Source organism: Stenella coeruleoalba (assembly GCF_951394435.1).
Source record: "Stenella coeruleoalba genome assembly, chromosome: 1".
Lineage (NCBI taxonomy): Eukaryota > Metazoa > Chordata > Mammalia > Artiodactyla > Delphinidae > Stenella > Stenella coeruleoalba.
The window spans coordinates 75135634-75157413 of NC_137169.1; the positions used below are offsets into that span (position 1 = coordinate 75135634).

At 35.6% G+C, this 21780-nt stretch overlaps 1 protein-coding gene across 1 annotated transcript in view; it reads right to left on the minus strand.

Moving 5' to 3' along the window:
• The window catches only part of COL24A1 (collagen type XXIV alpha 1 chain), a 542658-nt gene that overhangs the window by 131474 nt on the left and 389404 nt on the right, over positions 1–21780 (minus strand). Inside the window, exons 30-34 of the mRNA XM_079924384.1 lie at positions 21441–21494; positions 14377–14430; positions 14047–14091; positions 13884–13928; positions 6500–6553 (exon numbers count right to left, since the gene is read on the minus strand). Coding sequence (XP_079780510.1) covers positions 6500–6553; positions 13884–13928; positions 14047–14091; positions 14377–14430; positions 21441–21494 — 252 coding nt within the window. The remainder of the gene's footprint in view (positions 1–6499; positions 6554–13883; positions 13929–14046; positions 14092–14376; positions 14431–21440; positions 21495–21780) is intronic.

The window sequence follows — 21780 nt, forward strand, 5'->3', positions numbered from 1 at the left end:
AATTTATGTTTTTACTGTCTAAATTATATAATAACTTTTTTTTAACATCTTTATTGGAGAATAATTGCTTTACAATGGTGTGTTAGTTTCTGCTTTATATCAAAATGAATCAGTTATACATATACATATGTTCCCATATCTCCTCCCTCTTGCGTCTCCCTCCTTCCCACCCTCCGTATCCCACCCATCCAGGCGGTCACAAAGCACGGAGCTGATCTCCCTGTGCTATGTGGCTGCTTCCCACTAACTATCTATTTTACGTTTGGTAGTGTATATATGTCCATGCCACTCTCTCACTTTGTCACAGCTTACCCTTCCCCCTCCCCATACCCTCAAGTCCATTCCCTAGTAGGTCTGTGTCTTTATTCCCATCTTACCCCTAGGTTCTTCATGACATTTTTTTTCTTAAATTCCATATATATGTGTTAGCATATGGTATTTGTCTTTCTCTTTCTGACTTACTTCACTCTGTATGACAGACTATAGGTCCATCCACCTCACTACAAACAACTCAATTTCGTTTATTTTTATGGCTATGTATATATGTGCCACATCTTCTTTATCCATTCATCCGATGATGAACACTTAAGTTGTTTCAATATCTTGGCTATTGTAAATAGAGCTGCAATGAACATTTTGCTACATGACTTTTTTTGCGGTATGCGGGCCTCTCACTGTTGTGGCCTCTCCCGTTGCGGAGCACAGGCTCCAGATGCTCAGGCTCAGCGGCCATGGCTCACGGGCCCAGCCGCTCTGCGGCATGTGGGATCTTCCCGGACTGGGGCACAAACCTGTGTCCCCTGCATCGGCAGGTGGACTCTCAACCACTGCGCCACCAGGGAAGCCCCTACATGACTCTTTTTGAATTATGGTTTTCTCAGGGTATATGCCCAGTAGTGGGATTGCTGGGTCATATCGTAGTTCTATTTTTAGTTTTTTAAGGAACCTCCATACTGCTCTCCATAGTGGCTGTACCAATTCACATTCCAACCAGCAGTGCAAGAGTGTTCCCTTTTCTCCACACCCTCTCCAGCATTTATTGTTTCCAGATTTTTTGATGATGCCCATTCTGACTGGTGTGAGATGATACCTCATTGTAGTTTTGATTTGCATTTCTCTAATGATTAATGATGTTGAGCATTCTTTCATGTGTTTGTCAGCAGTCTGTATATCTTCTTTGGAGAAATGTCTACTTATGTCTTCTGCCCATTTTTGGATTGGGTTGTTTGTTTTTTTGTTATTGAGCTGCATGACCTGCTTATAAATTGCGGTGATTAGTCCTTTGTCAGTTGCTTAATTTGCAAATATTTTCTCCCATTCTGAGGGTTGTCTTTTGGTCTAGTTTATGGTTTCCTTTGCTTTGCAAAAGATTTTAAGTTTCATTAGGTCCCATTTATTTACTTTTGTTTTTATTTCCATTTCTCTAGGAGGTGGGTCAAAAAGGGTCTTGCTGTGATTTATGTCATAGAGTGTTCTGCCTATATTTTCATCTAAGAGTTTGATAGTTTCTGGCCTTACATTTAGGTCTTTAATCCATTTTGAGCTTATCTTTGTGTATGGTGTTAGGGAGTGATCTAATCTCATACTTCTACATGTACCTGTCCAGTTTTTCCAGCACCACTTATTGAAGAGGCTGTCCTTTCTCCACTGTACATTCCTGCCTCCTTTATCAAAGATAAGTTGACCATATGTGCATGGGTTTATCTCTGGGCTTTCTATCCTGTTCATTTGATCTTTCTGTTTTTGTGCCAGTACCATACTGCCTTAATTACTGTAGCTTTGTAGTATAGTCTGAAGTCAGGGAGCCTGATTCCTCCAGCTCCGTTTTTCATTCTCAAGATTGCTTTGGCTATTCAGGGTCTTTTGTGTTTCCATACAAATTGTGAATTTTTTGTTCTAGTGCTGTGAAAAATGCCAGTGGTAGTTTGACAGGGATTGCATTGAATCTGTAGATTGCTTTGGGTAGTAGAGCCATTTTCACAATGTTGATTCTTCCAATCCAAGAACATGGTATATCTATCCATCTATTTGAATCATCTTTAATTTCTTTCATCACTGTCTTATAATTTTCTGCATACAGGTCTTTTGTCCCCTTAGGTAGGTTTATTCCTAGATATTTTATTCTTTTTGTTGCAGTGGTAAATGTGAGTGCTTTCTTGATTTCACTTTCAGATTTTTCATCATTACAGTATAGGAATGCCAGAGATTTCTGTGCATTAATTTTATATCCTGCAACTTTACCAAATTCACTGATTAGCTCTAGTAGTTTTCTGGTTGCATCTTTAGGATTCTCTATGTAGAGTATCATGTCATTTGCAAACAGTGACAGTTTTACTTCTTCTTTTCCAATTTGGATTCCTTTTATTTCCTTTTCTTCTCTGATTGCTGTGGCTAAAACTTCCAGAACTATGTTGAATAAGAGTGGTGAGAGTGGGCAACTTTGTCTTGTTCCTGATCTTAGTGGAAATGCTTTCAGTTATTCACCATTGAGGACAATGTTGGCTGTGGGTTTGTCATATATGGCCTTTATTATGTTGAGGAAAGTTCCCTCTATGCCTACTTTCTGCAGGGTTTTTATCATAAGTGGGTGTTGAATTTTGTCAAAAGCTTTCTCTGCATCTATTGAAATGATCATATGGTTTTTCTCCTTCAATTTGTTAATATGGTGTATCACGTTGATTGATTTGCGTATATTGAAGAATCCTTGCATTCCTGGAATAAACCCCACTTGATCATGGTGTATGATCCTTTTAATGTGCTGTTGGATTCTGTTTGCTAGTATTTTGTTGAGGATTTTTGCATCTATGTTCAGCAGTGATATTGGCCTGTAGTTTTCTTTCTTTGTGACATCCTTGTCTGGTTTTGGTATCAGGGTGATGGTGGTCTCGTAGAATGAGTTTGGGAGTGTTCCTTCCTCTGCTATATTTTGGAAGAGTTTGAGAAGGATAGGTGTTAGCTCTTCTCTAAATGTTTGATAGAATTCGCCTGTGAAGCCATATGGTCCTGGGCTTTTGTTTTTTGGAAGATTTTTAATTATAGTTTCAATTTCAGTGCTTGCGATTGGTCTGTTCATATTTTCTATTTCTTTGTGATTCAGTCTTGGCAGGTCATGCATTTCTAAGAATTTGTCCATTTCTTCCAGGTTGTCCATTTTATTGGTATAGAGTTGCTTGTAGTAATCTCTCATGATCTTTTGTATTTCTGCAGTGTCAGTTGTTACTTCTCCTTTTTCAGTTCTAATTCTGTTGATTTGAATCTTCTCCCTTTTCTTCTTGATGAGTCTGGCTAATGGTTTATCAATTTTGTTTATCTTCTCAAAGAACCAGCTTTTAGTTTTATTGATCTTTGCTATTGTTTCCTTCATTTCTTTTTCATTTATTTCTGATTTGATCTTTATGATTTCTTTCCTTTTGCTAACTTTGGGTTTTTTTTTTCTTCTTTCTCTAATTGCTTTAGGTTCAAGGTTAGATTGTTTATTCGAGTTGTTTCCTGTTTCTTAAGGTAGGATTGTATTGCTATAAACTTCCCTCTTAGAACTGCTTTTGCTGCTTCCAGTAGGTTTTGGGTCGTCGTGTCTCCATTGTCATTTGTTTCTAGGTGTTTTTTTTATTTCCTCTTTGATTTCTTCAGTGATCACTTCGTTATTAAGTAGTGTATTGTTTAGCCTCCATGTGTTTGTATTTTTTACAGATCTTCTCCTGTAATTGATATCTAGTCTCATGGCATTGTGGTCGGAAAAGATACTTGATACAATTTCAATTTTCTTAAATTTACCAAGGCTTGATTTGTGACCCAAGATATGATCTATCCTGGAGAATGTTCCATGAGCACTTGAGAAAAATGTGTATTCTGTTGTTTTGGGATGGAATGTCCTATAAATATCAATTACGTGCATCTCGTTTAATGTATAATTTAGAGCTTGTGTTTCCTTATTTATTTTCATTTTGGATGATCTGTCCATTGGTGAAAGTGGGGTGTTAAAGTCCCCTACTATGAAAGTGTTACTGTCAATTTCCCCTTTTATGGCTGTTAGTATTTGCCTTATGTATTGAGATGTTCCTATGTTGGGCGCATAAATATTTACAATTGTTATATCTTCTTCTTGGATCAATCCCTTGATCATTATGTAGTGGCCTTCTTTGTCTCTTGTAATAGTCTTTATTTTAAAGTCTATTTTGTCTGATATGAGAATTGCTACTGCAGCTTTCTTTTGGTTTCCATTTGCATGGAATATCTTTTTCCATCCCCTCACTTTCAGTCTGTATGTGTCTGTAGGTTTGAAATGGGTCTCGTGCAGACAGCATATATATGGGTCTTGTTTTTGTATCCATTCAAGCAGTCTGTGTCTTTTGGTGGGAGCATTTAATCCATTTACATTTAAGGTAATTATCAATATGTATATTCCTATTACCATTTTCTTAATTGTTTTGGGTTTGTTATTGTAGGTCTTTTACTTCTCTTGTGTTTCCTGCCTAGAGAAGTTCCTTTAACATTTGTTGTAAAGCTGGTTTGGTGGTGCTGAACTCTCTCAGCTTTTGCTTGTCTGTAAAGGTTTTAATTTCTCCATCAAATCTGAATGAGATCCTTGCTGGGTAGAGTGATCTTGGTTGTAGGCTTCTCTCCTTCATCACTTTAAATATGTCCTGCCAGTCCCTTCTGGCTTGCAGAATTTCTGCTGAAAGATCAGCTGTTAACCTTATGGGGATTCCCTTGTGTGTTATTTGTTGTTTTTCCATTGCTGCTTTTAATATGTTTTCTTTGTATTTAATGTTTGACAGTTTGATTAATATGTGTCTTGGCGTGTTTCTCCTTGGATTTATCCTCTATGGGACTCTCTGTGATTCCTGGACTTGATTAACTATTTCCTTTCCCATATTAGGGAAGTTTTCAACTATAATCTCTTCAAATATTTTCTCAGTCCCTTTCTTTTTCTCTTGTTCTTCTGGAACCCCTATAATTCAAATGTTGGTGGATTTAATGTTGTCCCAGAGGTCTCTGAGACTGTCTTCAGTTCCTTTCCTTCTTTTTTCTTTATTCTGCTCTGCAGTAGTTATTTCCACTATTTTATCTTCCAGGTCACTTATCCGTTCTTCTCCCTCAGTTATTCTGCTATTGATCCATCTAGAGCATTTTTAATTTCATTTATTGTGTTGTTCTTTGTTGCTTGTCTTATCTTTAGTTCTTCTAGGTCCTTGTTAAATGTTTCTTGCATTTTGTCTATTCTGTTTCCAAGATTTTGGATCATCTTTACTATCATTATTCTGAATTCCTTTTCAGGTAGACTGCCTATTTCCTCTTCATTTGTTAGGTCTGGTGGGTGTTTATCTTGCTCCTTCATCTGCTGTGTGTTTTTCTGTCTTCTCCTTTTGCTTATCTTACTGTGTTTGGGGTCTCCTTTTTGCAGGCTGCAGGTTCATAGTTCCGGTTGTTTTTGGTTTCTGTCCCCAGTGGCCAAAGTTGGTTCAGTGGGTTGTGTAGGCTTCCTGATGGAGAGGACTAGTGCCTGTGTTCTGGTGGATGAGGCTGGATCTTGTCTTTCTGGTGGGCAGGTCCACATCTGGTGGTGTGTTTGGGGGTGTCTGTGGACTTATTATGACTTGAGGCAGCCTCTCTGCTAATGGGTGTGGTTGTGTTCCTGTCTTGCTAGTTGTTTGCCATATGGTATCCAGCACTGTAGCTTGCTGGACGTTGAGTGAAGCTCGGTGCTGCTGTTGAGATGGAGATCTCTGGGAGATTCTCGCCATTTGATATTATGTGGAGCTGGGAGGTCTCTTGTGGTCCAGTGTCCTGAAGTTGGTTCTCCCACCTCAGAGGCGCAGCACTGACTCCTGGCTGCAGCACCAAGAGCCTTTCATCCACACGGCCAAAGATCTGTGCCCCAGCTCATAGCGAACTTGAGGTGACTCGAGCCGTCTGGCTGCCCCGCTGTCTGTCCATCTGTCGCCTCTGCAGTCAGTCTGTCCGACCTCCCACTGGCAGGCTCGCAGCTCAGCTGGTCAGCCTCCAAAGGTGCTGCCACTGCCAGTTTCCCCAGTGAGGGAGAAAGATGCGACTCTTTTTGAATTATTGGTCTAACAGCATTTCTGTCAAGTTTCCACATTTTGGCCCATTACATGTAGAGTCTGGCTTCTCTATATGGTCTTTTGTTATAGAGTTGCCCTCATAAATGTGATTTTGTGTGTGGGTGGGCAGTGTAATAATTATTATACAAACAGGAAGCCGTTCAGAAAAAAATTCTGAGATTTAATAATTATCTTTGCTGAAAATAGAAATATGTGAAGTTTTAACACTTCCAGGCAAACAGGACCAAATTTGACTTTATGAAACCAGGAAGGCACTAAAAATTATATTCACAGCAAAATATTCATTCTTATAATTAGGTGCCCATGACGATTTCCAAAACATACCAGCCACAGCACAACAGGCAATAATAACAGATAGGTAAAATATATTATACAAAAAAATAAACACAATTAAAAACACATGAAGATAAACTTACTGGTTCTCCTGCAAATCCCCCGTCTCCTGTACTCCCAGGGGGTCCTTGTAAACCCTGAATAAACAAAGGCAAAACTTGAAGAAAAAGTGATGCTTGAAAATGTTTTAGTCAGTTTCCCTACCTCAGCTTTCCCTCAAGATCCTCCCATCTAATTTTTCTGTCTACCTCTATTTGTTTTTTCTTTTGTGGAAAAATATGCCTAACATAAAATTCACCACTTTAGCAATTTTTAAATGTATAGTATGTGTAAATTTACAGTACTGTGGCATTAAGTATATTCACATTGTTGTGCTAGCATCACCACCACCTATTTTCAGAACTTTTTATCTTCCCAAATTGAAACTCTGTACCCATTAAATAACCCCCTATCCCCTACCCTCTTTCCCTGGCAACACATGACTCTACTTTCTGTCTCTATGAATTTGACTACTTTAAGTACCTTATATAAGTGGAATCATACAATATTTGTTCTTCTGTGTCTGGCTTATTTCATGATGTCTTCAAGATTCATCCATTTGTAACATGTGTCAAGACTTCCTTCCTTTTCAAGGTTGAATAATATTCCCTTGTATGCATATACCACATTTTGTTTACCCATTCATCATCAATGAACACTTGGGGTTTTCTACCCTTTGGATATTGCGACTAATGCTCCTATAAACATTGGTGTGCAAGTATCTGTTTGTATCCCTGCTTTCCATTCTTTGGGGTATATATGAAGAAGTGGAGTTGATGGATTATATGTAATTCTATGTTTAACTGTTTGAGGAGCTAGGCATACTGTTTTCTATAGCAGCTCCACCATTTTACATTCCCACCAGCATAGCACAAGTATTCCCATTTCTCCACATCCTTGCCAACACTGGTTATTTTTTCTGTATATATAGGTGTGTGTGTGTGTTTAATAATAGTCATTCTGGATGGGAAGTGGTATCTCAATATAGTTTCAATTTGTATTTCCCTAATGACTAGTGATACTGAGCATATATTCATATATTTATTGGCTGCTTGTATATCTTCTTTAGAGGAATGCTTACTCAAGTCCTTTTGCTCATTTTTTCATTGTGTTGTTTATTATTTTACTGTTGAGTTGTAAGGGTTCTTTATATCTACATGTATTCTTTATATTTAATCTCCACTCCTATACAGTGACAAATATTTGTCATCCAGAATTATTTTAGATTCGGATTCTTTATACTTTTAATATCAATATAAAAAGTTTTTTTCAAAAATAATATACTTGTGATGTATTAATAAGTATGACTTATGCCCTTATAACCTGGGAAGGCACAAAGCTCTCAGAACCTAGATGACCAGAAATGATCAAATTGGACCTCTCCAATGTTCTTTATTTTCCTCCATTTTTACATCATGTCACCTATGGTACCATAAAATTTAGTCTTAGATATGGGGGTATATTCTAAAATTGTATGTAAAACTCTAAATTAAATTCCAGGTCCTCTTTGATCCTTCCATTTAAAGATTAACTGAGCATGTACTATGTGCCAGACACTGATGACTACTAATGATGTATAAAATACTGCCCTTGTTTATTCTACATTACTGACCTTGGAAAGTTTGGCAATTATACAGCAGATCACAATTACCATTTTATCTTAAAATTGAAATATAAAAAATATGATATTAAATTAGAAGTAAAGACGTTCAGATTTCTAGCAACAAAGAATCTTCTAAGTTATGATTATCAATGCTATGTTTAGTTACATATGATTGTCTGGTTAGAGAAAGGGAGATATGCAAAATCTCATGGACTCCTATTGGAGTAAGACCATGTTTAAATCATGAAAATCATCTGCTACTCATGTACTCCGGACTCCTAAATTAAGGGATCAATATAAGGGATCCCTCTGTGCCTGGTATACCAATTGAACATACAGCAAGAGTTCAGAACCTTAAATAATGTCTGCCCAGTTTGCTTTGTAAAGTGTGTTTGCACACAATATTAAGCTTAATATGTACTTGTAATACTGTTAATGGTGCATAAATGCTGTTAGGCAAAGCTATGAAATGACCTAAATGGATTCTAATTATTTTTATTGGAGATGAAGAAGAAAAGCAAAAGCTGGCACAAAATAAAAATTCCCTTTAAGGCTTTTCAGATGTTACTGAAGTACATTATTTGTAGTACAACTCCTTGCTCTATGATGCATCTCAGCAATTATGGCAATGATGAAGAGGAGGATAACGACTATCGTGGTTGCTATTTATTGAGAGCCCGTGCTGAGCACATAATGAGCATCATTTGTTATAAGTATAAAAGGTATCTCATTTTAATGATAGGGAAACTGAGGCTCAGAGAGGTTAAATAATTTGTACAAAGCCAAAACAGCTATAAGTGACAGAAACAGAATCTGACCTCGAATGTGTCTGACTCCAATGCCATGCTGTTCCACTACACTAAACTGTTTTTTACTGAATTCCATGAGAAATCAAGCATTCAATGTCTTTCCATTTTAAATAAACATGTTTCGAGCATCATCAAGACATTTTATGAGAATAAGCAAGGGAGTATATAAATGTTATTTCTATTGCCACACTTTCACTGTAGGATCATGAAAATGTGTGCATTCTGCTTCATTGTCTGAAGAACGGGAAAGAATAGAGTTAATACTGTATACTTTTTGTATTGTAAAGATTATGAAATAAATGCTTCTCAAGTATTCTGAGTTACTACAGAAAAAACTATATTTAAAGAAGAAATGCTAATTGTTTCCACTTCCAATATTGGCCAAGTTGCTCCTATCAAACCAATCTATATAGAGATAACTATAAACCCAAGATAAAATATTAAAAAGGAAAGATATGAAAGCACTGAAGAAAGACCAAAAATAGGCAGGAACTAGAGTAGTAGGGTCTACACTTGAAAGAAGGAATGACACTAGTTGAGTTTCTGGTTTTTTTATATGGCTTTTAGCCAGATGAGAAGCCATACAAGATGATTAAGATAAGGTAGGATAGAAACCTTCAGTCTTATTGGCATGTAGGACCCTAGGGCAGAATTTGAAGTGACCATAGATGGTGAAAAGTGGTGAAAGAAAGAGCCAAAGAGGAGCCTCAGATTGCAAATATAAACTCTGCTTATAGCTCTTGCTGACACTTAAGGTTTGTATTGGTATGGTAGACTCCAAGTAGCTCAGACAAGGCTAAAAGAACTTAATAGAGATTTCAGCAGCCACCTACCACAGAGGAGAGAAAACTTGGAGTTTTACCAGTCAAGTTAACTGCCTGCCAAGTTAAAAACAAAACAGTACTCTTCAAAGAAATATAACAGACTTTAGAGTCACTAAAATGAATCAGTCAAAATGTTCAAGATACAATTCAAAATTATTAGACAGGGAAAATTTCCCATATTTATAAGAAAAGGAAATTAATGGAGACCAAACTCAAGATTACAAAGATGTTATTATGTATCACATGATTTTAAAGTAGTAAGTATAAATATGCTCAATAATGTAAATAAAAATATACTCATGATGAATAAACAAATAGGAAATCCCAGAAGAGAAAGAGCATTTGTAAAAAGAAACAATGACAATTATAGAGCCGAAAATTAAATATCCAAATAAAACTTAAAAATACAATATGATAAATAAAATTTTATTGAAAGGCTTAACAAGTTAGAGAAGATAGATTCCGGTTTCCCAATTGGAAAAAAAAACAAACAAACAGGAAAAAGAAAGATTGAAATAGGAATGAACAGGGCCCCAGGGATCTAAGGTAATCAAAATGACTAACATATATTTAATTAGAATACAAGAAGGAAAGGAGAGAGAAAATGGTGTAGAAAAAAATATCCTAAAAAAAAAGTTGAAAAATTTCCAAATTTAGTGAAGGCAAATTTACACATGCAAGAAACTCAGCAAACATTAAGCTGGATAAATGTGAAGAAAATCCATCTAGACACATCACAGTCAAACTACTGAAAGACAAAGATAAAGAGAGAATCTTGAAAGCAGCCAGAGAAAAATGATATATTATATGCAGGGGAATAATGATAAAGATAAGTGTGAACTTCTCATCAGAAATAATGCAGGCCCAAAATAAATGGCATGTCATCTTTACAATGCTGAATGGAAACAAACAAAAAACCCTGTTGACCCAGAATTCTATAACCAGTGAAAATATCCTTCAAGAATAAAGGTGAAATAAAGAAAAATGAAGAGAATTCATCACTAGAAGAACCTGACTATAAGAAATCTAAAGGAAGTTCTGTAGGCTGCAGGGAAGTATACCACTTAGAAATGTGCATCTGTAGAAAGGAATGAAGAGCACCAGAAATAGTAAGTGCATGGATAATTTTAAAAACCACTACTTTCCTCCTAAATATCTCTAATTTATGTTTCATTTATATTAAAGTAGAATTTTAACTTTGCAATATGGGGTTTATAACTTATATAGATATAAAACAAATAGAGCATATAAGACAGGATGCTGGTAAACAGCCCTCTATGGCTGCAAGTTTCTTACAATTATGTTAAGTATTACTGTATTAACTCTAAGTAGACAGAGGAAAGTTACAATGTGATCCCTAAACCACGGGTTGGCAAACTACAGTCTGAGGGCCAAATTTGGACCATCACCTGATTTTGTAAATAGTTTTTTTTGAATAGTCATGCTCATTGCTTTATATACCATCTATGGTTACTTTCACACTATGATGACACTAGAGCTGAGTAGTTGTGACAGAGACCATACGGCCCACAAAGCCTGAAATATTTTGTGGCACTCTACAGAGAAAGTTTGCTGACTCACGACCTAGAATAACCACTTAAAAGTAATAATGAGAAGTAGAGCTAAAAAGTGAATAGTTAAATTAGAGTGGAGTTCTCAAAATCATTCAGTGCCTGAAGAAGGCACTGCACACCACCACTGATGCCACGACAGAGGAGAAACAGCCATAAAAATGGTAGACCTAAATCCAACCACATCAATAACTACATTAAGTGGAAATGGAGCAAACACTAATTAAAAGGCAGAGGTTTTTGGAATGAATAAAAAGGCAAGATCTATCTTTAAGACATTCACTTTAAACATCAAGGCACAGATGGTGTGAAAATAAATGAATGAAAAAGATATGCCATGCAAACAGTTAGAGAAACTTACATATCAAATAAAGTAGATTTCAAAACAAACAGTATTATCAGGGATAAGAAGTATTACCAGAGATATAGAGGAACATTTTGTAATGATAAAAGGCTCAGTTGATTGGGAAGACATAGTAATCATAATGTGAATACTCTAAAAATAGTTTCAAAATACATAAAGCAAACTCTGACAGAATTAAAGAGAGGCACAGACAAATGCCAAATCATAGTCGGAGAATTTAATACCCTTAACTCATCAACTGAAAGAATACCTAGATAAAAATCAGTAATGTATGAGCTGTTATAGTTTTTATAAGATCTAGAAAACTAAAAAGTTACTCAGGCTTTATCACCTTAATAACACAATGAATCATATCCTTTCTTCTTGATTCGCCCTTTGAGTCAGATATACGTGTGGATGGAAGGCAAGTATAGGAAACAATGTTGGCCCATAGACAAATATACTTCTCCTGTTTATCTGGACTAGCAGAGTACTATATGTGTTACCAATTTCCTTGTAATACCTAGCTTTAGAATTATGACAATTTAGAGATGTATCTCTATTTTACAGATGAAGAAAATATGATCCAGACAGCTAACCAATCTAACCAAGACTATACAGCTATTAGGAGTGTGCACTAGAACAAAGGTCAATCTGATCTCCAGTGTATCTTTCTATTATACAGCACTACCTGCTTGTTGACAGTGCATAAATAATGAGAGATGCTGAGATTACCGTGCAGGATCAAATAAATCTTTGGGGCATCTGGATTTTTTGGATTAATTGATCCAAGCTTCCCTCAGATCTCAAAATTCTCTTTCAGTTCGATCAAGACCGAGGAGATAATGTAGATATAAAGTTAAGTAAACCTCAACAACTAGTATTAACCCATGATCAACTGTCCCTCACTAAGGTAACTTTACTCTTCCGGTAGTCTATGAAACTTGTTTGCCATAAGCTACCGTTACAAAATGGTTCTAGTAACTTTTATTTGATTGAGAAAATCAAATATCAAATTTTACATTTATCCATGCATATCTGATAGGCTGAAAATGAAGGTAAAACTCTAAGGAGTGTCAACAATGTACAAAATGAGTAAGTAATTTTATTTTTCTTGGCCTCAGTTTTCTAAAGTAAGAGGAATGGACCTGATAAATTCCAAATTTCTCCACTCAACTATAACATATTGGTTTTGTATACAGTGTAGCAAAGTGGAAAGAATCTCCAGAAACACCATTTACATTGATATAATAGAAACTTAGATGATGAATATTAATACTCAAGGAATGTTCTTTGGCGATGACTTCGATTAATAATATAATGTCACACACAAGTTCTTTCCCTGGATACAGTCATTTTTCTCTTTTAAGTCTCTGCTACTTTAGGTTTGACCGTTGGTAAATATAATGCTATTATGGGAAACAACCGGCAGGGGGCAGCAGATTTCATAGAGGAACAAGTAAATGCAGTGACATTAGTGATAATTACTACAGCAGCTAAAACATTTTTGTCCTCTCCTTTTCTGACTCTTCGGTTGCAGTGTATTTAAATTATGATCTAATTTAATAACTTTAAATTATACATATATATATGACAAATCAAAATGTCATTAAAAATTATGATTACAAATGGAATTAAAAACCCATATATTTAAGCTCATGTGCTCAAAATTATATATATATATGTGTAATATATATGTGTGTGTGTATATATTTCTTTCTTAAAAAATACACTTTACTCCCCCTCAGTTAGTGATGATAACCACAGAACTGGTGTTCCAGAGAAGAAATTATATAATTCTGAGATTTCTGATGGTAGGAAAATATTTAGCATTATATAGTATTAAAAACTCTTAGAGCAGTGCCATGGGAAAACATGATGACACACATAGCTCCACACTCCAAGGGTGCAAACAACACTCAAGGTGAGTTAAAATGAAACTAGGCAAGAAGCCTCAAAGAAGTTTCTTGTTAGCTTTATTAATATTCTGTCATATTTACATGACATCATACCACTTTATCCTGAAATGGATTTTACAGAAAAACTATGATAGCAGAGGTGAAGTAAAAGTATCAGTTATCACCACCTGTTTATAGATAGGTACAAAAAAGGCCCAGATTGAGTAAGCAATTTGCCTCAATAAAGACTGACCCAAGGACTGAAGGAGGAAAATAACTTGTATTCTCTTAGTCTAAAATACTGATTACTAAATAAGAGTTGTATCAGAGAATAAAGTGGATAAACTTTGCTTATAGCTTGGCAATTTTTAATTACTTACTTGTTTCCCTTGAACTCCTCTCTCTCCAGGGTTTCCAGTCTTACCCTACATAAGAAAGAAAATGCCTGGGTCAAGCAACCCCCTCCCCAAATATGAATCACACACCAAGAAAAATGGAAGATATTATATGTTCATCTTTAATGTGAAATATTTTACTACTTACAATAAGACCATAAGGCCCTCTTTTTCCTTGATCTCCTTTTTCACCCTAACAAGAATCAATACCAGGTGAGTTAATCAGAATGTGAATTATGGTCTTATACATACTAACATACACTCACATACCAAAAAAGAAGACATCAAATACATAGTTCAATAATAAAAAGAATACATTTCTGTGTGTGTAGTAAAAACTTTATGTATGTTTCACACTTAAACTAAGAAAAAAATTAGAACCATACTTTTATAAGGAAATACATCATTGTTTAGACAGGTAGGACATATGGGCTCAAAAATATTTCACTGTGTATGAAATGAGAAAATAAGTGATTACCTTGGCACCTTGTATACCTTGTTCTCCTAAGAGACCATCTGGTCCTCTTGGTCCCTAGAGATGGAAAAAATATCTTGTTGTTAATTTTAAATGTTTCTTTTTTTACTGTTATGCTTCCTTACAAATGGAGACACTGGACTCTTTTTTAGTTGAAAAACTCCTTTTGCTTGTTTCTGTGCCATGGACACAGTAAAGACTACAGCTGAGTATATGGATGGACCCATTTGCATGGGAGAATCAGGCCAGTGTTTTCAAGATTTAATGCCAAATAGTAAATCAGATGACCACAGAAACAGCTGATTCAGTTGTTGAGGTAGCTATAGCATAGGTTTGTTACTTGAGTATTTTGTTTATCTTATCCTTTACTCTGCAGAAATCCAGGATTTATTCTAAAAATAACTCTAAGTTGACTTTAAAGTGGCTGGTTTGTTTGTCCAAACAGTCTTCCTAAGTTTTATATTTTTGAAATGGAACTCTTCTCATCACTTTATTAGAAAAAGAATGCTGACTGCACTGTTCCCCGCTATGCACCTGCTTGACAGCTGAAAGATGGCAAGGGGCACAGAAAAGGAATAGAAAATGTTGCTGGGAATGTTCATGTAAATTTAAAACTTCTCAGCTATGTTGCTATCAATATTAATTCAGTAATTAGTTATGAAGAAGCATTAGTTGCAAAAGTCATTCTCTAATGAAAGAGGACAGTATATGTTCCTTGCCTAATTATAACTGTCCTTGGAAGATCTTAAAGTCCTTTGCAAGGGAATTAATTTAATTCTACAACAATTAACTGAACATATACTGTGAAAAAGGCACTGTATTAAGTGTTATGGGAATCCACATTATGAGATAAGGTAAATTATATAAATAACTATAAAATAGGCAGAGATATTGTGTGTTAAGGGCTAAAGGGATCAAAGGAGGGAGAGAGCTTTCACACGTTTGTAAAGGGAATGAAGATGTTATTTTGACAGTCAGAAATCATGCTCTAAAAGAAATTCTAGATGGAGGCATAGTATGAGAAAAGGGTAAGGAAGCACGAAAAAAGATACTTAAGAATGAAAAAACTAGTTTGTTTAGCTGAGCTGGTGATTACATGGAGTATTTTTTTTAGTATTTCTATACAAATAAATAATTGTGAAAAGACTGGGATTTAAAATGTGAAGGACTTGAGTTTATATTTGAATCAATAAGCAATGAGGAGGTGCTGAAGATTTCTATACAAAACAGTGATACAAATCTCCCAATACAACATGCTGATTTGAAGAAGTCCCGTAGGCTTCAATATCTTCTATTGCATCCCATCTGAGGCCAGCTTAGTTTAGCTTTATACTATTAAAAAGCTGCTTACTTCCGGGAAGATCCCACATGCCGCGGAGCAACTAAGCCTGTGCACCAAAACTACTCAGCCTATGCTCTAGAGCCCGCAAACCACAGCTACTGAGCCCGCAAACCACAACTACTAAAGCCTGCGCACCTAGAGCCCGTGCTCCGCAACAAGAGAAGCCACCGCAATGAGAAGTCCACGCACCGCAACAAAGAGTAGCCCCTGTTCCGTGCAACTAGAGAAAGCCCACGTGCAGCAGTGAAGACCCAATGAAGCCAAAAATAAATAAATTTGAATAAATAAATTTAAAAAAAAGAAATGAAGGAGAAGGTATCACTACAGACCGCTGAGACATTAAAGGGAAAATAAGGGACTACTATTGATAGAAACAACTCTTCACACATAAATTCTACACCTTTGGGGTAAACTGATCCATTCTTCAAAAGCAAGAACTCAAAACAGGTCAAGGACAAAGAGATTCTTTGCATAACTTTGTATTAAAGAAATTGATTTTGTAAATAAAAACCTTCTGAAATAAAAATCTCCAGACCACCCCCCCCCCCAAAAAAAAAGAAAAAAAACAACCCTGCTTACTGTAAACAGGACTCTCTTCCTGGGTGCCCTTAGGGTAAGTGCATACCCTGATCCTCTTGGACACATCCACAGGATTGGAGAGTCACACTCCATGAGGATCTATAGCTCCACTGGGCATACTATAGCTAAAGCCATAGCTCTAGCCTTACAATTTCTGTCTATATTTAAGGTACTCCATGATCTGTCCCCAGTTTACTTTTTGATCCTATTTTCCCATAAAAGACTGCAAAACTAAGTTAAAGTATTAACGTACAGGACCTTGAATGTCAAATTGAGGAGTATGGACTTAATAGATAAGTGACTTTCAAAGTGTGTTGTTGTTTATTCAACAAACATTTACTGAGTGCCAACTATAAGGCCAGGTATTGTTTTAGCCCCAGAGGATACAGTAGGGAGAAGAGACGAATCCCTGAATTTATAAACAAGCAAATAGATATATAAAATTAAAATATAAAATGACTATAGGTAGTCAAGTGTAATGAAGAAAAATAAAGGAGGTTAAGGGACTAGAAGGAGTCCAAGGTGGGGGGGCCCACTTTAGATCAGGGTCTGAGAAGGCTCTCTAAAGTGACATGTGGGTAGATCTGAAGGAGCTGAGACTGCAGGCTATGCAAATAACTTGGGGAAGATCATTCTGGCAGGAGAAATAGCAACTGCAAAGGTCCTGAGGTGGGGGCTTCCTTGGAATGTTTGACAATTAAGTAACTGAAGATGGAAAAAAAGAACAATGTTTAAAGGATGACTCTGAAGTTTTAAGTGCAAAGATCCCTCAGGACCTTGCTCCAATAATCACCTTCATCTTTTCAGTAACCTGTATTGATTCTCTTTCTCCAGCACCTTCTATGCTTATTTTCTTTTTTCTGCCCTGTAAGAAAACACTTTCCAAATTTTTTTGGAGTAATAACAGAACGTGGCTGAGAAAATATGAAAAGGAATCAGTGGTTAGCATTCTAAAATACCACAGAAAACAAGTAAGATCTAGAAATGTATCCACTGGTAACTAGGCACTTAACTCCTTTGCAACATGAAAGTTCTGACTTTCTTGGATATTTTGTTAGTAAGTAACCAGTGGAATTATGACAGCATTAATATAAAAACAAATTGGAAGTGTAAGTTTGTTTAGGGTAGAAAGGGGGGAGAGTGGGGAGAAGATAACAATTTTGACTCTAGACAACCAACCACAATGGTAAATCCTCCAAGGCTAATGCTAGAGTTAGAAGTCATTCTGTCTAGGTTTAAAAGTTAGCAGCCATAAGGATAAAGCTTCAAAAGGCCCCCAAACATAGAGTAATAAGTTAAAAAGAATTTTTAAAAATTGTTTGGTCCAAAAATGATTGAAAAAAGTCTCATTTCTTAGATAAAAATAAGATTAAGTGGTTGCCTAGATATATATGCAGAAAAGGCTGCATTGAGCTCAGGAAGAATGTCTCATAATTAACTGCCAGTTTCTGCCTCAGCACATAGATCACCCACTGTCAAGGCTGAACTAGTCTAAACCCTGCTTTGTAAGATGAAGCAACTGAAGCCTGCAGATATCAATATAAGTGAGTCACCTGATTCACATAATGTCTAAATGTCTAAAGACTTTGAATAACTATGCTTTATTAAGTTTATAATATTTTTTCAAGTGTTAAAAAATAAATAGATGTAATCCTGTTATCAAGTGAATTCAGGCTGAAATAGAGGACGTGAAGTTTACAAAATGAATATTAAACACGAGTAAAATGCTGATTGGTATTATAGGTGAAAGGAACTCCCTCCAAAATTAAGGAATACTTTAGTGATAATCACTCATTTTTTAATGTTTTCCATTAAAAAATATTTTTACTTAAAAGTACTTTCACATTTATTACTTCATTTACTAAACCAGGACTAGACAGGGAAAAACGAAAGAGAAGTTTCTGCTCCCACTGTGATGACTAAGGTAACCACATTAAGTTAAAAAAAATGTCTAAGTACAACAATCATATTTAATTAAAGGCTATAAAGCCTGAGGTTGCTAGTTAAAGAGGTTAAGGCTGGCAGAACTCTAGGAAAGTTTGGTTTTCTCTATGCTTCAATTAAGGGTTGGTTAATTAGCTAAAAGCTTAGCTTTATCAATATCTGCAAGTTTCACTTTGATATTGGTTGTAGAAGTTATCCCTGGAGTTATTCTTTGACTCCTGAGACATAACAAGCTTCAGGACAAGCTATAAGAAAATTATACAAGCAATATTATAATAGGTACCTAATTGGGTATAAAGTTATTTTTTCTAATACCTGCCTTAAAATCTCTACCTATAAAGCTCTTGAAGAATGTATTCTGGTTAAGTTTTAAAAAAAAATCTAATCTTTTCTTTATCCTCTTTTGGAAAAGTTAAAGTTGGCTACAGGTAACTCTCTCATCAAACAATCTCAAACTACATGAATATTTTCAGCCAATCCTGTTATTTTTTTCAGTTATATAAGGGGCAGGATTACACAACCTTCATAAAACTAGTTAGAAAAATTTTCATAATACTAAGTTGCTTAGGTTATTTCCTGAGATGGCAGGTATTGTTGCTTGTCTGAGCTTTTGCTATTCTCTGTCAATATTGTATGATACTTTAAAAGCCACTGGACTGTAAGTCATTAAACCGTAAAATCCATGTGGTTTAGATCTAAGCAAAAGTTAACCTTGACTCCTCCATGATAGTAAGAGAGTGTTTGACAGACGGTATTATATCAGTAAATGTTAGATAGATGAATGGCAGATGGATGGATAGGAGAGAAGCAGAAGGACAGGCAGACTCCTTGGGTTGTGGTCCTACCATTCATGATGTTTGCATGTTCACCTATGATAATAGTACAAACCACAGGCAGAACAGCAAGGGCACACAAGCACTAGTTTCATAATGAGAGTTCTTTGTGTGGCCTCCTAGTGAAAATGTGCCTAGCTTCTCCTCCAATGTACTGTGACACAGTTGTGTGTCATAAAGTGTTACAGGTGTGCTGGAAATACTGACTCCCTCAGCCTTTGGGGTAGCAAGGAAGGGCTGGGGCACAGGAATTCCCAGCCAGATACTTTTTTCATTTATCCCTGTGGGCTGGACATATATTCTCATTTTTTGTGAGTGAAAAATATTTGAAAGGATATTTATTATGATCACATCTATAGTGGAGAATAGATTGGAGAATGGATTGATGGGAGAAGAAGATATTAGGTGATAATTAGAATGGAACTTCATAATACTATATTCTTTCCCAAATATTCTGGTCTTTAGTTCTTTTTGATATTCCCAATGTTCACTGATTATTTGAAATATTCTCCTATAAAGGAAGCACTTTTGCATTAAACAAAGCCCTTATTTCTAAACAAAAAAACCTTGTTTAGAAAATACTGGTGAACTTTAAATAATTATGAGAAGCCATTTGGGAACAAATCCGTAAAACGTATTTGGAGGATGAGAGGAAAATAGACACCTGAAGAGGTGAGAATTGAAAACAAAGTGTCAAACCAGCAAAGAGTAATAATTTGCCCAAGGATCACAGGGAGGTTAGAAAACTGCAGAGAATATGAACTTTCCATATGACTTATCAGACAGTACAAGTGGTTCAGAAACATATCTTGCTTAGGTACATGGCTTATGCCTGGATAATCAATAAGACCTCAATTACTTAGCTAACCAAAGTAAGTATTTCTGTTTTTTTAAATCTTTCACAAAACTGGTTGAACTTTCCCACTATGAGTAATACAAAGTTGAATAAACACATTTGACCTAACCAAGTACTGAATGCTGGCAGGGTACAGACCACTAAAATGACAGAGTAGAGATCATCTTCCATGAGTTTTTATTTTATTATTTTAAATCTCATTTGGGCTAAAATAGATGTGGCCATCAGGATTATTTGTAGACTGTAAATCCATAAGCCAGAAAGGAAAACTGTTTTTCAGAAAAGAAGTGACAGTACAGAAAAATTTGCTCTCTTTCTTTAATCTTCACCTAAAACACAGCACATTAAATTAAAGTCGTTATTTATTTATTTTGCCTATTTTCTCTTCTTTTCTTTTCTTTCTTTTGGCCATGCTGCACAGCTTGCAGGATCTTAGTTCCCTGACCAGGGATTGAACCTGGGCCACGGCACTGATAGCACCAAATCCTAACCACTGGACTGCCAGTGAATTCCTAAAGTTGTTATTTTAAACTGAGCCTTTTTCTCCCATTTGCCAACTGGAAAATGGCAGTTTAGAAAAAAAAAAAAAAACTTTGTTATTTGGAGGCCATGCTTTTAGAATTTTGTAATATTTTCTTCACTAGCTGTAAAAGTCAAGGGAAAGCCAAGGGAGAAAACAGAGTTCTTAAAGCCCACATATTCAAATTAATCAAGGAAAAATACTCAAAAATTCAATAGGGGTATTGAATAAGCATACGGTTTGGAATCAGACACACTAAGGTTTGAATCCTGGTTGTGCCACAGACCTGCGTGTCTACAGTTCATATACTTAAACTCTCTGAGCCCCGTTTTCCTCAACTGTGATATCTGAGATAAATGCCTCTCCTTCCTAGAGTGGTTTTGAGTATTAGGTTAGATGGTATATGTAAAAGTGCCTGGCACGTGACAGGCACGCAATAAATGGTGGTTCTTATTTCTTTAAAGAAAAAAAAAAGGATTTAATGTTTAAAAGACTTAAAGAGTAAAAGGTTTTAATTTAATTCTTATGCATAATTATTAGACAATGATGACATATTACCTCTTATTTACAGTGAATAAACTCTTAGTCATCCTGTGTATTCTTATTCTAATTCTTATCACTCTTATTCTGTCATGCTGTTACTATCCCTTGCTATAGAAGTCTCTTGTGAGTAGAAGAATAATTTAAATATCTTTGTGTTCACAATTCCCCCAAAGAATGAAACTGCAAGTTGGGAATAAGAAAGAAGAATTCTTTGTCAATAAGTGAAATTTCTAAAACACAAAATGGAAAAGTATAGTTTTATAAATACAAATGATTATGAATTACATTTAAATTAATGTAGGCAGGTCATCTAATATAATGAAAACAAGAAAAAACCCAACAACCTCTAAGCATGATCTAGAAGATACAGAGCTATTTTTGCTGAACGCATCACTATTTATGACACCATTTTTTAAAAGGTTAATGCACTTCCTTGATTAGATAACTTACTCTTCGTCCTTTAGGACCTGGACTCCCAGGTGGTCCTCTTGCTCCCACAGGACCCTACATGTTGAAAATTTTAAAATCAGTTATACAATTAACAGGAATGTTACGAGAACAGTAGTTACAACCTTTCTTATGATATGTAATTCTCCTTGGGAATTCTTAAAATAAAATTGATTAGTCTCCTTTAAAAATATGCTTTAATTATTAAACAAATACCATACTACCCTCCCCCAATATTCTGCTTCTGACATACTCTACTATTTGGAGAAATTTAATTTCTAAGTGTTTACACCCTGAAAAAAAATGGGAAGTATTTAATATTCACTGACCACATAGTTTTTAG